This window comes from Ylistrum balloti, unplaced genomic scaffold (genome assembly GCF_031769215.1).
Source record: "Ylistrum balloti isolate Yb309-2 unplaced genomic scaffold, AGI_CSIRO_Ybal_v1 Utg370386, whole genome shotgun sequence".
NCBI lineage: Eukaryota > Metazoa > Mollusca > Bivalvia > Pectinida > Pectinidae > Ylistrum > Ylistrum balloti.
Genome location: NW_026782268.1, coordinates 2,059,127 through 2,076,112, shown reverse-complemented (window position 1 = coordinate 2,076,112; position 16,986 = coordinate 2,059,127). Strand labels below are relative to the sequence as shown.

At 32.4% G+C, this 16,986-nt stretch overlaps 1 protein-coding gene across 1 annotated transcript; it reads left to right on the top strand.

Moving 5' to 3' along the window:
• Positions 1-5,060: 5,060 nt before the first annotated feature.
• LOC132554202 (ethanolamine kinase 1-like) lies at positions 5,061-16,986 on the top strand. Its single transcript, XM_060218507.1, has 9 exons — positions 5,061-5,189; positions 8,229-8,491; positions 8,944-9,090; positions 11,144-11,286; positions 11,692-11,775; positions 13,559-13,719; positions 14,645-14,718; positions 15,147-15,246; positions 16,031-16,986. The coding sequence occupies exons 1-8, from the start codon at positions 5,061-5,063 to the stop codon at positions 15,220-15,222; spliced, it is 1,077 nt and encodes a 358-aa protein (XP_060074490.1). The 3' UTR covers positions 15,223-15,246; positions 16,031-16,986.

Genomic DNA, 16,986 nt, shown 5'->3' with positions numbered 1-16,986 from the left:
ACACAGAAAACTTCACACAAACTTTGGTTTATACTTCATCCAAGTGCATTAAGAAAAACTGAAATTAGAAAACATAACCCTTGGTGGAATGAAGCCCGCACCATAACAAAACACATTAAATGTAGGTGGGAGGGTAAACGCAAGAAAAGTCCCTCAGAAAATTATTCAGAATGTCATAGAATAGCCAAAATTAGATTCAATAGAGCAAGAATACTAAACAAGACCATTGGAGCGAATTCTGTAACTCATTACAAAGCACTGTATGGAACAAAACTATGGTCACACAAGGCTCTCCCTAGGTTAAATGCCTATTTTTGGAAGAGATGCAGAGTGCAAATCTAATGGTGAAAAGGCAAATATTTTAGTCAAACAATTTCAAAAGGAAAGTAGGTTTGAGAATTATACGATAAAAGGAGGCAAATGTGTTGGGTAATATATTTCTTCTTTTAACTTTTATCAATATTTACTTATGTACATGTAAAGAATATATATACTACATTATCAATATTTACTTATATACATGTAAAGAATATACATATCACATTAACAATATTTACTTACGTACATGTTAAGAATATACATACTACATTATCAATATTTACTTATATACATGTAAAGAATATACATATCACATTAACAATATTTACTTACGTACATGTAAAGAATATATATACTACATTATCAATATTTACTTATATACATGTTAGGAATATACATATCACATTATCAATATTTACTTACGTACATGTTAAGAATATACATATTACATTATCAATATTTACTTATATACATGTAAAGAATATACATATCACATTAACAATATTTACTTACGTACATGTAAAGAATATATATACTACATTATCAATATTTACTTATATACATGTAAAGAATATACATATCACATTATCAATATTTACTTACGTACATGTTAAGAATATACATACTACATTATCAATATTTACTTATATACATGTATAGAATATACATATCACATTAACAATATTTACTTACGTACATGTTAAGAATATACATACTACATTATCAATATTTACTTATATACATGTAAAGAATATACATATCACATTAACAATATTTACTTATATACATGTATATGAATATACATACTACGTTATCAATATTTACTTATATACATGTATAGAATATACATATCACATTAACAATATTTACTTACGTACATGTTAAGAATATACATACTACATTATCAATATTTACTTATATACATGTATAGAATATACATATCACATTAACAATATTTACTTACGTACATGTTAAGAATATACATACTACATTATCAATATTTACTTATATACATGTAAAGAATATACATATCACATTAACAATATTTACTTATATACATGTATATGAATATACATACTACGTTATCAATATTTACTTATATACATGTATAGAATATACATATCACATTAACAATATTTACTTACGTACATGTTAAGAATATACATACTACATAATCAAATTCTAAAATCGTAAGTTCAACTTTGTAATATATAATATACACATAAAGATACAATGTATCAGAAATTACCGGAAAATAATTGTAGCAAGCCATCTTACCACTTATTTAGGGAGCAATACTGGCCAATAGTTTATTTCTTTTCTATAAGATATTTATTTAGTATACTAGATGAATGTATACCATTTAGATATATAAGATATCTAATTAAATATATAAGATCTTTTATATTTATTGTTGAAATACAAGGTCGATATTGCAATTGGAATGTGAACTTACAGATTTCTCTGCTAATGATAACCCAACCGCTGCTTCGGTTAGGCACTGATGACATGGAGCTCTGGAGCCTTCTGAGCTTTCCAGTTGGCCTGAGCGTTCGCCATACTTAACAATGCATACATCTTAAAACTCTAATAACATTGCACACATTGCTTGAGATCCCTACAAAGAAATGAAATACTAATGTTGGCACTAAGCATCTCGTTAATAGATAAACAAAAACGTGTTATTTCCGTTATTGTATACCATTATCTCATTTGGGAACGTGACAGGACTTACTTGGATGGACTAATATTTACATTGCAGGTGTTGTTGAAGCAGAAGACGCTTACTCTATCGTTGTACTTTTTCGCGAGTCTCCGTGTAACTCTTTCTTTTGTTCATGTTTTGCCTTAGTTTAGCATTTGAGCTTGAATAAAGATCCTTTGGGCATGTAGGTATTTTGTTACTTTTTATTTATCTACTCTCAATCATCGTGGGGCCGCGGTGGCCAAGTGGCTAAGGCGTAATGTAATTAATTACTATATCCCTCCACCTCTGGGTCGCGTGTTCGAGGCTCACGTGGGGCAGTTGCCAGGTACTGAGCGCAGGTCGGTGGTTTTCACCAGGTACTCCGGCTTCCTACACCATCTAAACCTGACACGTCCTTAAATGACCTTAGTTGTCGATAGGACGTAAAACAACAATAAACTCAATCATCGTTCTCTCTCCTCCATTTTTGTTCATCATATCCTATCTCGCCTATTTTTTATCATCTTCATTAGACATCTTACTTACATCAACTTATATTTTGTTAATCCACCTTTAAGAAAAATTGTATTAACCATAAGATTTATCAACATTTATATCTCACAGATAACATAGACAGTTTACGTATAAGCTTGATAAACATGGAACTTTTTAATTCCCCTCTACCTGGCGAGAGAGGGAAATTTTTTAAAAAAATCCATACTTTAACCATTTTATTTTACCGATACAAACCATGGGTACATTTTTTAACCAGAAAATATAAGTAGAGCATATATCACATGTATATTCAGCTATATTCCTATCGCACATTTGATGAAAACTTTTAACGTAAGCTAACCAGAGTTAATGCATTATTATTGTTCAAGGGAAGTAACTCTTGGAAATCAGAATTAGTTGGTGAGACTTCCCTTCATATCATTGATTTCATGTATTGTAATAAATGTAATCCGGAAATCGTTTCTGATATGTATCATATATGTTTTATTAATATTTATCAAGTATATATATCTGTATAAATTCACAACTTCAGAAACATTTGCTCTAGTAGTAGATATTATCGTGAATATTTTACAATACATTAACATGTAACTTCCTCCATTACTTTCACAGTGAACGCTCTCTTTGATACCGATTCAAACAAAGCCATTTTCATTAATTTCTATTCTTCAAATATCGTTGATAAATGAATAAATTGAGTGAAGAAAAATCAATACAAATGCTTAAGATATCGGAATGAATTAATGACCATTTACATCGTGTATGTAAACAAACAGACAAATGTCACAAGGGAAATTTTGTGACTAATACCAGAATAGGAAGGAATAAAACACATGTTTTTATACTTCATGCAAAATCTGAGTTGTTTACGTAAATGCAGCTATGCATTACAATCCAAGTACTGACCTTCCCTTGGCGACGTGCCGTGTGTCAAAGTGCACTACAAACTGATAACTTTTCGAACGAATTCCGTGTTAACGATAAAACCATTACTCATAGATAAGAGATAAAAAAAATGGACATCGGCTATGTATCGGAAAAAGGTGTTTCTATGGTAATAAGATTTTAAATATGTATCTACTTAGCTTTGATATTCTGGTCCGATATAATGGCAAATGTGATTCTTGGTTACAACATTTTCTTAATTATCGGGGGAAATGGGTGAATGGAATTGAAATTACCTAAAACCTTACCTCAACTAGCCTGAAAACACAACAAATATGAAATCTTAACACTAAATCTAATTTATTCAGCTCATTTCCTTCCTTAACATAATTCTTCTATTTTTCTCTTTTAAAACACTATTTTTCCTGTCGAGTTATTTTCCCCATGACTTTCCCCCTTTCTTTTTCATGTCTTTCATTTCTTTCCATATCCTTTGGTACATATGTACCCATACATTCTAATCTCGATGAAAGAATAGTACTTTCCTCATTCTTCAGTTCACAATGTATCGATACAGTTCACTTTCAAAAAGGCTGGACATATCTCCATGCAATTTTATAGAGAAAGTGCACACTTATGAACAGTCTGGTTTGAGAGGTATTGTGAATAAAAAAATTGTGACACAAAGCTACACATATTTTTTTTAGATAACTTATGTTGGTTTGAAAATCTCTTGAACATAAAACAAAATATTGGAAAAAAATATCAATGAAGTGTGTGGTACATGAAAAAAATCCAAAACATCAAACTCGGCTGCTCTCAGAATACTATTTAATTAAAAGTAATAATGTGCCTTTAAATTCGATTTCGTGGTTAAAATATGTAAAGATGCATATACGTATTGTCTTGTTTTGAGATCAACAACTCAAAATAAACTGATAACGATACGACCCAAAGGTACCAAACTTGTCTGTCCATACAAAAATAATGCTAATGTATCTATATGAGTGTATTGACAGATAAAACTGGTGCCTGTACATGTTTTACCCAATGTTAATTTTTATATGGGAAAAATCAAAAGACTCGCTGGTGCATTGAGATAGAATATGTTTTTAATACACCTCTAGTTGAGAATGAAGAAAAAATGATAATGCGTTATTTTTATTGTCGGTATATCAACTCAGTCGGCTTAATGTGTCCATATGCACATTGTGGTGATCTTAGCACGGACGTTGTTATATAAGTTATGATGTTATACCCATGTTTCCCGGGTTCAGATAAGTGCTGTTTGTACATGTACACATGTACGTTTAGTCATATGATAAAATATGCCAGCAAGTCTTTGTTTCTAAAAATCTTAATGATTAAACTTTATCGGGAACATTTCACAATGACAATAAGATTTTGTGTCGAATTTTGATCGTGTCGTTATTCGGAAATCATGATTTCCGTTCAGGTATATCTGACCAGAGACTTTTTTAAGATTAACAAATATTTTGTTTTAAATTTGCCTGTACATCTTGTTGATCTTGATATCCAAGCTGTATCTTCGATTTCATTACAAATAAGATTTTTTTTTCAAGCTGACAAATCTGATTGATTTTTCATATACGAAGGGGAATAACTCTCAATTGTTGTTGTGACATTATCCAACATGGCTGCATCTACTATGGAGCCGGTGTACTTCGACCTAAGTATTGAAGAGAGTGAAATTGAATCAGCTGGATTTGAGGCGTTGAAAAAAGTCAAACCACAGTGGGACCAAAGCAGTGTGAAATCTAAGGTAGATGGATTATCAGTGTGTCCTGCAACTCAATAATGTGGCATTGAATGGGCCGATACACATACCGGCCTGCTGTATCACGTAGTCGGATAATATAAAGCCGGTAGGGTAGGCCATACCAGGTGATGGACAATATTTTACAGTGATCGACAAATGGTTTCAATTCGTATATCTTTGCTTATATGTGGAGCAAATCACACACCATAAACTTAAATACGTGCTAGAAGTTATGGTGCTTAAGCTTAAATATATATACTTGCTTTTTTGTTTGTGCTATTATTTTGTGTTAAAGCATACCACTTGTGCATATCTTAGTGAGAAATTAGACGAAGATTGTATATCAATTCAATTTCAGACTTTGAGATCGCCCGAATTTCCCTGTAAAGGCCCATGCACACTCATGTGTGAATCATACCTATTTATTCTTTGGAGTATAATTAGAACAAGGAAAACGACATACCTTCTCCTGACAGGATTTGAATCAGAATCTCTCTTTGTGATAGAACCTGTCAGGTGTCTCTGAGCTGGAGCCTTCACTTTAAAATTTTGTGGAAGGCTCTGTCAGTTGAAAATAGAGCGATATCGACAGAGATCTTGTATGTTAAGATTAAATTACATATAAAACAACAACAACAAAAAATATCAACGTAACATGTTATTGTATAGCATGCATGGTGTAGTGAACCAGGGTCAAAATATCATGATGGTGAAGTGAACCGTTGTAAAATGGGAACAAATGAAAGATTTACAAGGGACAAGGTCAAAACAGGTGTTCCAGCTCAGATAAGCGTCTATTCGCTATTTCAAGGACGACACGCATGACCACCATTTAAATGTTGGTCAATGCAAATAAGTAATGTCACACTCTCAAAAAAGCTTTGGCAAGGTCTCCGTGTACAAACCATAGAGACGGTCTTACATATCAGCAAAGTACAGCCAAAGCGTCTGCAGTACATTCTTACCGCCTTGTGTACTTTTTTCTTTGACCTTTTCACCATCTAATCTCATTACTTTCTATCTTAGAATTAGTGTACATGTACATAGGATTAAAGTACAAGCAAAAATGTTGGTCAGTTCCTACATACAACTGATAGTATGCTTCATACTGGTCACTTGTCATTAATTAGGTGAAGGTGACAGTGTAGTCATGCTTAAATATTCTGCTGGTTGTGTTGTAAGGACTTCAATTTATTTCCTTTGACATGACCAACCTGAAGAGAATGTTCTTAAACATCTGTTTCAAAATTTCTTCTCATATTCTATGATGTGATTCAGCTGATACTTGCTTGAAATGATACTGAGATGTTCCTGACCAAATTGTTCACATTGGTCCAAAATCCATTATGGTTGACATTTTTAAAAAAACGCATTGAAAACTTCTCAATGTCCCAATAGTGCATTGAGAAACTGAAATGGGGAGTTTTTTTTTCTCATTTGCTGCTGAGATGTTCCGAACTGTTTAAATCATTATTACTTCGATTGCTGTTACACTATATGCAATTGTACAGGTTTTTATAGTTGGCCTACTGTTGTAAGGCCTATGGTCTTCTTCTTATCCTCTTCTTAATTATTTTGAAATGACTTGGTTCATAGATTTTTTAAGCAAATTCAAAGAATTTCTTGTTTCAGTTTCAAGCTGGATTCAAGAATAATTCTTTTGATACTGTCATTTATGACCCAAAGCCAAAATGTTTTGATCGTTGCCAATGCCAACATGTTTTGATCGCCGCCATGCTTAAAGCCTCATTAAATACATAATTTGGAAATTTACGAGATTAAAACAATTTCTGAAAAAAACTTTCACTTGATAATTATGCAGAGATAAGATTTGAGACATACTTAAGCTATGTAGTATCTACTATGAAAAACTTTTTGAGGGTATCAAAATAAATGAAAATTGGGTGCAACTGAAAATACAAATTGCTATTATACAAAGTTCAGAAGGCCATCACGAAAAAAACTCCAGACCAACCTGCATACTCAAATGAACAGATGTAATAAGCACACTTATGGGTCAATTGCGATGTTGCACTCATTTCATGATGCCATATCGCAGGTAGCATGTAGGCGTATGGTCATTTGAGGGCTTATTGTGTAGTTTGAATAGTGCCTATACATGTTTATAGTAAATACCAACCTCTTACGGAAATGTTAAAAAGATGTTATGACTTCGGTTCGGTAAAGTTCGTAAATAGAGGCACAATTACAAAGGGAAACAACAACTTTTATATAAATATCAACGTACAACATTGTCTTGAGTATGTCTCAGATGAATTAATTTTTGCTGTGTTGTTACAAATTCATCATATGTTCTCCTTAAACCTTAATTAAACCTTAATCCTTTTATAATTTTCAACTTCTCATGTTCCGACAGTGGGATTTAGCTGAAACTTGTCAGAAATGATCCTGAGGTGGTCCTAACCCAGTTTTGTTATTTCGGGGTCAATTCAAAATCCAATATGGCCACTGTGACTGCCGTCTTGAATATCATATTTGTTTTTCTCAAATTCCACTTGTGACATTCAGCTGAAAATTGGTTGGAATGTTAAGGAAAGAATGCTGAAAAAGTGGTTTTATTTATTTATTTATTTTTTTAAGTAGGGTCTTGTTGAAAGTTAATTCTGGCAGCTACTGTTGCCATTTTGTAACATGATTGTGCAATCATGGTTTCCCCAAGCAATGTCTATTTTAAGCTTCTTACCAAGTATTCCAGCTGGATTCAGCCAGAAATGGTCCTGACCAAATGCTGTTATTTTTCAGGTCAATCCAAAATTTAATATGACTGCCATTTTAGATAGAAAAGCACTCTATAAAGTTGGAATTTGGAGAAATCGATTTGTGGAATGCAAACTGGTTTAATTTTTTTCTACTGCTAATCACATATATCTGGTACATGTATGTCTTTATAGTCAACTGACCATTAAAGCCCACAAGTCTCTTGATGAAACCACTTCATATATCTTGAACTTGCACCTTAGTGTACATTTTTATGCATGCTTGCCTGCTCCAATGACTATGTGATTGTGGATTTTTTTTCAGATTTTAAGTGGAGGAATAACAAACAAATTGGTATGTTTTTATGAAGATGGAAAATTTGGTGAAGACTCCATTGTTATCAGAGTGTTCGGACAAAAAACTGATTTAATTATTGACCGAGATGCAGAAATGAAAAACATGATAGTCTTATCAAAGAAAGATATATGTCCACCATTATATGCGGTCTTCAGAAACGCTCTCATGTATGGATTTGCTTCCGGTGTAGAGCTGGATGAGAAGACAGTGAGAGACCAACATATAGGAAAGTGAGTTGGTTGTGTTACAAATTCACACGCATGCTTATACTGTATTTATCATGCAGAAGGCCAATGCAGTAGGTTATATGTAGCCAATCTTATGCTTATGTTTTCAGGTAGCAACATTTAGATATGTGTGGGCTTATTAACAGACACAAGCTTTCTGCCCACTAGATATAATACATGATGTAATGGCTAATTGCATCATCTTATCCTCTCTCTATAACTTGATTTTTATTCTGGTTGTTACATAAATCTAGTGTTACAAGATCTATTCTTATTTAAATCATCATGATAAGATTTTCATTTCTCTTTTCATTTTACGAAGACTTCATTTGTAATCTTAACTGTTCAAATTCTCTGCATTCGTAACACAAAGTATTCAATTAATTGCCGAAGATTGCTTTCTCACTAAATTCTCTTCAATTTTATACGTTTTAAATGAGTGTTTTCATTCTCAGACTAGTTGCAAAAGAACTAGTGAAACTTCAGTTGGTGAAATCCCAGGGAACTGATGGATCAAAGCCCCAGTGTGAACTGTTTGATAAACTGGATGATTGGCTTAGCAAGATGCCAGAAAAGTTTGATGATCCAGTGAAACAAGAGAAGTAAGTTGTCCACAATTGGTGATTTGAGATATGTCGAACCTAATCCATTTAATTCATGCATCAGAGCCAACTTTTTTACAATTAGAATTAAAAGTCACAGGGCTCTCACACCCCATTTTGGGATTGGTGCCGGGGGCCCTTTGAATTGGTAAAAATAATGGTGTTTTCCTTAGAATTGGGAAAACTTGGGGTCTAAATTGGGAGAAAAAGATACTATTTTGCATTGGGATTCGGCCCCAAATCTGGCAGATCGGGAGCCCTGAGTCAACTTTCCATACAAGTTGATAAGTTCACCTGATCCTAGCCATGTGATTTTTTCTCTATTACAGCTGTTTAAAACAAATCTTCATTCAAAGCATTTTATTTCTGTATTTTCTCTCCAAGTTGAAAATTCATTTCATGCATGAATATCATGGCTTCTGTTTCGAGAATTTGGTGATTTAAAAACTTTTTAAAGAGATATCACATGTCATTTTTTCTTTTCATTTAATGGAAACAAGATTATAAACCAATATTTCTGCCAGTATTGTAAAGAAATGATATGTGTGTGGTTGATGCATTTTACACCAAGTCACACAACTATATCACACTCAGTGTCTAATGATATGCAGGTTAAATGGTTGAGTAGATTAATTAGTTACAAAAAACAATAAATTTTATCTTAATCATTGGTAAGGAGATGTACTGTTGAAGAAGGACAAACGTATCGTTCATCCTCCAAATTATGATATAGCAGTGAGTGTTTGGGCAGTCCTTAATTATACGGTTGAGAGCACTGTTGTGCTTTTTAATAGGAAAATACATTACTGAACAGTTTTCATGTGATATCAATTGACTAACAGCAAGCTGTCACCCTATACACTTACAGTGGTATGAGTAACACAGTTTGATCCCAATCTCTTTCACTTGGCATATTGTTAGTATTATATTGGAAAAAAAAAATTTTTCACTGTGAAAAAAAATTTCTTTGAGAAATGAATTAATACTCCTTGTGTTACATGATTGTAAGGTATTTAAGTAGCTTACCAGTGAAACATATTTTAGGTACACTGTTGATGAAATGTTTATCCTGCATGCATGTTTGACTTTATTGTTGTCAGTATCAGTGAGTTAGGTTATTTGGTGTAAACACAGGCTGTCAACCATTATGTTATTGATGACAGGAGACTGAGATATAACATAAACTATACATGTACTGTGTTACTCCGATTTAGTAATCCCAATCAAAACGTGACAAATGTTGAACCTAAGTGTGGTTATGAGTCACGTACACATACAAACGAATACATATGAAGGAACACACCAGTGCATGATACATATCTACCTGGTGTACAGGTAAATGAAAAATATATATTATCTTTGTGAGGTTCGACTTTCGGTTAGTAAAGTTGGAATGTCTGAAAATGACCACACCGACTGAAATCTTACCTCACCAATCAATGAAACAACCAACAAAAACCTGTATGACATATGTCCCACAAACCACTTAATACTGACCACTTGTACAAAGCAAGGCTATATTTAGGGACACAATCAAATTCTTTATCAAAAGATCATATATCACAAGGTCATACAGGCCTAAGGATCATACAGGGTCATATATTAAGTCATGAGACTTACCATAAAGGATTTTATTGGTTGAAAGGTCACAATAGGTCAGAAAGGTCACATTAGGTCAGGTCACAATAGTTCAGAAAGATAACAATAGTTCAGAAAGATAACAATAGGTCAGAAAGGTCACAATAGGTCAGAAAGGTTACAATAGGTCAGAAAGGTCACAATAGGTCAGGTCACAATAGGGCAGAAAGGTCACAATAGGTCAGAAATATAACAATAGATCAGAAAGGTTACAATAGGTCAGAAAGGTCAAGTCAGAAAGGTCACAATAGATCAGAAAGGTCAAGTCATCGGTCATTTAAGGTCATATTAGTGGTCAATCATGTGCAGTTCATGTTAGTACAATCAGGATCATGCATTAGTGTGCAACTTTGGAGTTTCCCTTGAAGCTTTTTGGATATGAGTAAATTCATCATAAGGATATCTTCCATTTCAGATTTTCCAAACATGTACAGCCTCGATCAGTACTTAAGAGTGAAATGGTCACCCTTAAGGAGCACCTGATGGCTATGGAGTGTCCCATTGTTTATGCCCACAATGACCTTCTAGTGGGTAATGTAATCTACAACAAAAAGTCAGGTACTTTGTTTTACATCCTAATGTTTAGGTACTTGTAAATTGCCTTTAGTATTTCTGTTCAAAAAAGTAATGATGAGCTGCTTATGTCATTCATTGTTCTGAAATTTTCATTCTGAAGACAAAACAAACTTGGCTTTCCAACACCTGCTATCAGTTAATAATGTCTTCTGCACCAAGGCTTACATTCACTTACTCATGCAGGAAAGTTTTTATTTTCTCAAAACTTAATTGCTACTTATCCTTGAATGTGTAGTTGGTTCTATATGTAATGCACCATTTCCACCTTGTCATTTTGGCATCACTGAGGCTTCGTGACTTTTCTCAGTTTTAGCATAAGATATATCTGAATACCATTTGACTGTAGCTAGTAATCTATATCAAAACGGTAATATCTCTTTTATACAGACAAAGTGACTTTTATTGACCATGAATATGGAATGTTCAACTACCAGCCTTATGACATTGGAAATCACTTCTGTGAATTTGCTGGTAAGTGCGTGCAATATGTACATGTATTTTTAGGTTACCTGAGACAAAGTCTCTGGGTGACCTTTATTGTGGTTCCTTTTTGTCCGGCGTCTTGAACTTTTAATATTTTCAACTTTTTCTGGAAAACTCCAGAACCAATCTCAATGAAATTTTACAAAATATGTTTCATGGCTAAAGGCACACCAAAACTGCAATTTATATGGTCCCCAACCCCAAGGGTCTTGAGGGATGGGGCAAAAAAACAGGGTCAAATTGGTTGAAATTTCAAAAATCTTCTTCTCAAATCCCAGGTATAATAGAATCAAGTACTCTTCAAGGACAGAAAGGCCTTCAGATGCTTTACCAAGATTGTAAATTTCATGACCCCATTGTCTCACATTTCCCCCTGTGTAGGGGGTAAAATTTATGTTAATTTATATAGGAAAATCACGTTTTTGAATGTTATTTGTTTATTTTCTGTTGGAAATAGACCTGGGTAAAATTATTAGTTTAAGATGACAGTTTTAGGAGGTGCACATATTGACCTTGACTGACCCAAGTGGCTCTTTGGTGGAGCCAAAAATGGGTCAAATCAACTAAAAATTTCAAAAATCTTCATCTCAGTACCCAGATAATGTAGGACCTTATATGTGTCTTACAGTGCTTTATAAAAATTATAAATTTCATGATATCAGGGCCTCACAATTCCCCTTCGGGAGGGGGTAAAATTTATTATATTTTATATAGGAAAATATCTTTTAAGCATAATTTGTTTTCTTTCAGAAATAGTTCAAATTTGGATAGAATTTTTTTTATATTAATATAAGCAGACAGTTTGATGAGATGCACATATTGACCTTGACTGACCCCAGGGGCTGATGGGCAGGGCCAAAAACAGGTCAAATTGACTGAAATTTGAAAAATGCTCTACTATTCCTAGATGGAAGATTTTATATAGGAAAACTGAAATCTTGATTGTAATTTCTTTTGACTTAAACTTGGATAAAAACCTTAGTATAGAACAGCAGTTAATGTATACACAATTTGGATTTGCATTATGTGTACAATATAGTTTAAGTTTATTACCTTTTTTGACAAAATCGATTCAGGTGACTGTTTAGGCCCTTTGGCCTCTGCTAATTTCTTTAACTGTTTGAATAAAACTGTTTGTTATGAAGGGTTTACTTCGTTTGTAGATATTGAGAATATAAATAGAATTTGATATTAGGTTGTGAAATATTTGTCTCTAGATCAGACTTTTTCCCCAACAATAGTGTAGAAGTAGTATGCTGTATGTTAAAAGTAACATTCAAAATTGATCTTTTACAAGTAATATTACACCATATGCAATACTCTATAGGCTTACATTAAATTTAAGAGATGTTGCAGGATAAATAAATCTTTTTACAGGAAAATGTCTCATGGTTAAATATAATCAGGCATTGAAAAAAAAATAGAAGAAAAGATTATTTTAGATTTGAAGAAAAAACAAACAAACAAAATCACCTGAATCTAAATTTAAGAAAAAAGACCTAGATTTGAATTTGAAGAATTAAAAAAAAGACAAAAAAACTAAGGAAAATACACTGGCTGTATATGGGACACATGCAAAGAGTTAAAAAGAATGTGAATATTGTAGATATATTTGTAGATCAGTGAAGTAAGATGCTAAAACTTTTACAGCTCAGTGATCTCTTCTTTCACCCCAAAAAAGCATAGATGCCTTTGTAGGACCAAGTGTGCTTATTAGATTAAATATGGAATTTACAATTGTTTATGGGTCAGGGGAATGTTTTGTTTAAAGGAGTGCAAGAAGTGGACTACAATCTGTACCCAGACAAGGAATTCCAGATGGGATGGCTTCACTCCTATCTACAGGCCTGGAATCTAGCACATGACAACTCAGATGATATATCACAGACAGAGCTAGAAAGATTTTATGTTTATGTCAACAAATGTGCCTTGGTAAGTACACGTAAATACTGAATATGTAAAATATTCCTTGTTTGTTATTTTCTTTTCCAGAATTTTTTAATTTAATTGAAAGGACACAGAAAATAACAAGAGTTAATGTTCTTGAATACTTATGATCAAATATCATAACACCGTTTAGAAGTCTGGATATTTATATAACCTCCTGTTGGAGAAATTGTCAAGAACTATGTCCTACCAAGGTCATATGTGTGTTATGGTTCATTTTTTGGTTTCTTATTGTTTGATGACCCTAATGACCTTTTATGTGTTGATGGGCTGTTAAGAATGTAATAATAATAATAATTCTTATTGTTTCATATTATACTGTGTACTGTTCAGCATTTTTTTCCCAGTTTTATTGAACACAATTAAGGAATGACATTTCAGCTGTCAGAAAATTCACAATATCATTTCCAGATGGGAGAACCATGACAGTCCATGGAAATGACATATATGATGTTTTTATGATACTGTAATAATGCAAAAGAGCATTGCTGGTCTAGAATCTGAGAATTCATGTATGATTTGCTGAAACAGTAGATATATATTCTCTCATCTTAAAGGATTTGGATTCCTTCCTTGCAGTGTTACAAAAATCTGCCTTGAATATATCCCAACACGTGTGTGTGTGTGAAGGTTTTGTCCAATGTTTACACATTATAAATATATCTGTATTACTTATGAGTCACAAGGCTTTGAGTCATAAAAAATTTAATCAAAATAGAACAATATATGATATGTATTTAGCAAAAAATTGATTTCATCTGAATGGTAGAATGCTATATGGGAACTGTTCTGTTATCATATAACACATATATTGATATGTAAGATGCTAAAAAGTTAGAACATCATGTCTGAAGTTTACAATGATGCAGAATTTTTTTGTTTTACTGACAACTTGACGTTTGAATTTCAGACTGCCCATTTTTTCTGGGGTGTTTGGGCCATTATACAAGCCAAGTACTCTACCATTGATTTTGATTATCTTGAGTAAGTCAAAACTTTGTATGGAATCATATTATTGACTTTACTGTCCTAAAGCTTAATGAATGGGCACTTTGTGGATATACATGTGATTTTACATGCAGAAATGAAAATGTATTTTTGCTTTATTGTTTAGAAATTTATTCAGCAAGCTTTGAAGATATTAGATGATAAAAATTAACAGAACAAATGGTTTAAAATATACATTCAGATTCTGTTTCATTGAATCAGGACTAAACCTATGCGGTGACATGATGTATAAGTATTTTCAAAATGATTCATAATTTCATTTCAAAATTCTTATGGCCTTGAAAAATATTTCATTTTTGTATCTACGTAGTGTAAATATAATTTTTTTGTTAACTCTTTTTTTCTTTTTTTTTTTAAATTTTTCTTTCAATTTCTTTCTTATACATTGCACCATGCTTTTTCAGGTATGCTGTGATAAGATTTGATGAATACTTCAGACGGAAAGAAGAATTTTTATCATTAGAAGTACCTAGCAAATAAATAGGTATACGTGTACCATGAAAGGTAAGAGCTTATCATGTTACCGATAGGCCTTGGGTGATAACTATGCTTAGCAATACATTGGTATCTAATAATGAATTCTATGTCAATATCATTCTTTGCAAAGTATCTCAGGGGACAATTTATATAAAGATTTATTAAATATTATTAGATGTTTACAAATATATTTTATATGATGAGAAGTCTACTGAAACATCGATGAAAAAATCTGATGATGATAAAATTTTCATGGATAACTCTGAAACAACGGGAAACAAAAAGACACTTTGAGCATTAGTAGCGTGTTGATTCCGCTGTATAATTCATGTATTTAATGTTTTTCATTTCAATTAAAGTAATTCTCTGAGATAATAGTATGTACATATGTACATGTATGTATCAAGCAAGGCCATTTTCTTGTTTATTTCCTGTGACAGTGCAGAGTTTCCCTTTGGTTTGCAGTTTAAAATCCCTGATTGAAATATGTATTACAGATGCTATGCGTTTTATTATGTGTACTTGTTTTAACTGCAAAACCCCTGATATCACCAAAGGAAGGAAATGTTTTCCATTAAGCTTCAATATTTAAATCTTTAAGCTTTGGTCCAAAGTAGATTTAAGCTTAATTTCAAAGTTTTTATGACCGAATGCAGCTGTCCACCATATTTTGCAGATATCCACTCCACAACATCTATAAATGATAAATGACCTCAATTTAATGATTCTGATTTCATGTACCAGGTACAGAATATACATAGAACATATATCGTTCGTTTCATAATAATTTTACATTTATTTTAATTTACAGGGTGATGGATTTGACAAGAAGCTTTGGAATGGAATGCTAATGCACATCACTACCTCTCCTATTTTTGAAATTACTTTTTATTTTACATTTTGATTTATTATTACTATGCATATTCTATGTTAAAATAAGATTAAATATTTTTATGATGTACATGTACATGAAACTGAAATATTTTAAATTTTACCATATTCCAGACATCTGACTCAAACAGACAGGATGATCTATAGTCACCAATGAGTGACCATCGTGATTCCAATATCATTTGGCACCATCCGTCCTGCATAAACTTTTCATATTTTAAAATTTATTCTTAAATTCCACAGGAGAGATTGAGCCCAAACTTAACTGAAATGATTCTAAGATGCTCCTAACCAAGTGTTGCTATTTTCAGGTCTGTTCAAAATCCAATATGGCAACCATTTTTGCCATTTTGAAAAATAAATTTTCAAGTTTCCTCTTCAGTTACACTAGTGCAGTTGATCTGAAAATTCATTGGAATATTGAGAATCTAAAATGTAGGAATTGATGTCGTTTCTGTTACGTTTATTGCTAAAATTAAGAAATGTTTTTCATTTTATCACATTTTCCGATACATACTGATACCATATGTTGTTACAATCATTTCACCATTAATGACTAGGTGCTTCTTGTTAGTGATACATTTGATGTCTATGTTTTTTAGTCGTACTACATTGTATGTTATTTGGGGTATGGGTTATTTTAGACTGTGAATGCTACAAAGTGTAGGATTATGCCTTCTTGGTATGGCGTCTTATTGGAGATGAAACATATACCTCGTGATGTGTATATATTTAGACCAAATTTTATGATTAATTATAGACTAACATATAAGATACATTCATATCTCTTAATCTTTGTATTGTAGTAGTTTAAGAAACTGACACAAGAGAAATATTGTTTTTAAAATGTTTCCATGAATTCATTATATGTTTATA

What these genes read in the sequence shown, in the direction of transcription:
- LOC132554202 (XM_060218507.1), top strand. Translation starts at nt 5,061, where the DNA reads ATGGCTGCATCTACTATGGAGCCGGTGTACTTCGACCTAAGTATTGAA. An exon ending in AATCTACAACAAAAAGTCAG is followed by an intron (nt 11,287 to 11,691) that starts GTACTTTGTTTT and finishes TCTTTTATACAG; the next exon opens with ACAAAGTGACTTTTATTGAC. An exon ending in TCACTTCTGTGAATTTGCTG is followed by an intron (nt 11,776 to 13,558) that starts GTAAGTGCGTGC and finishes TTTTGTTTAAAG; the next exon opens with GAGTGCAAGAAGTGGACTAC.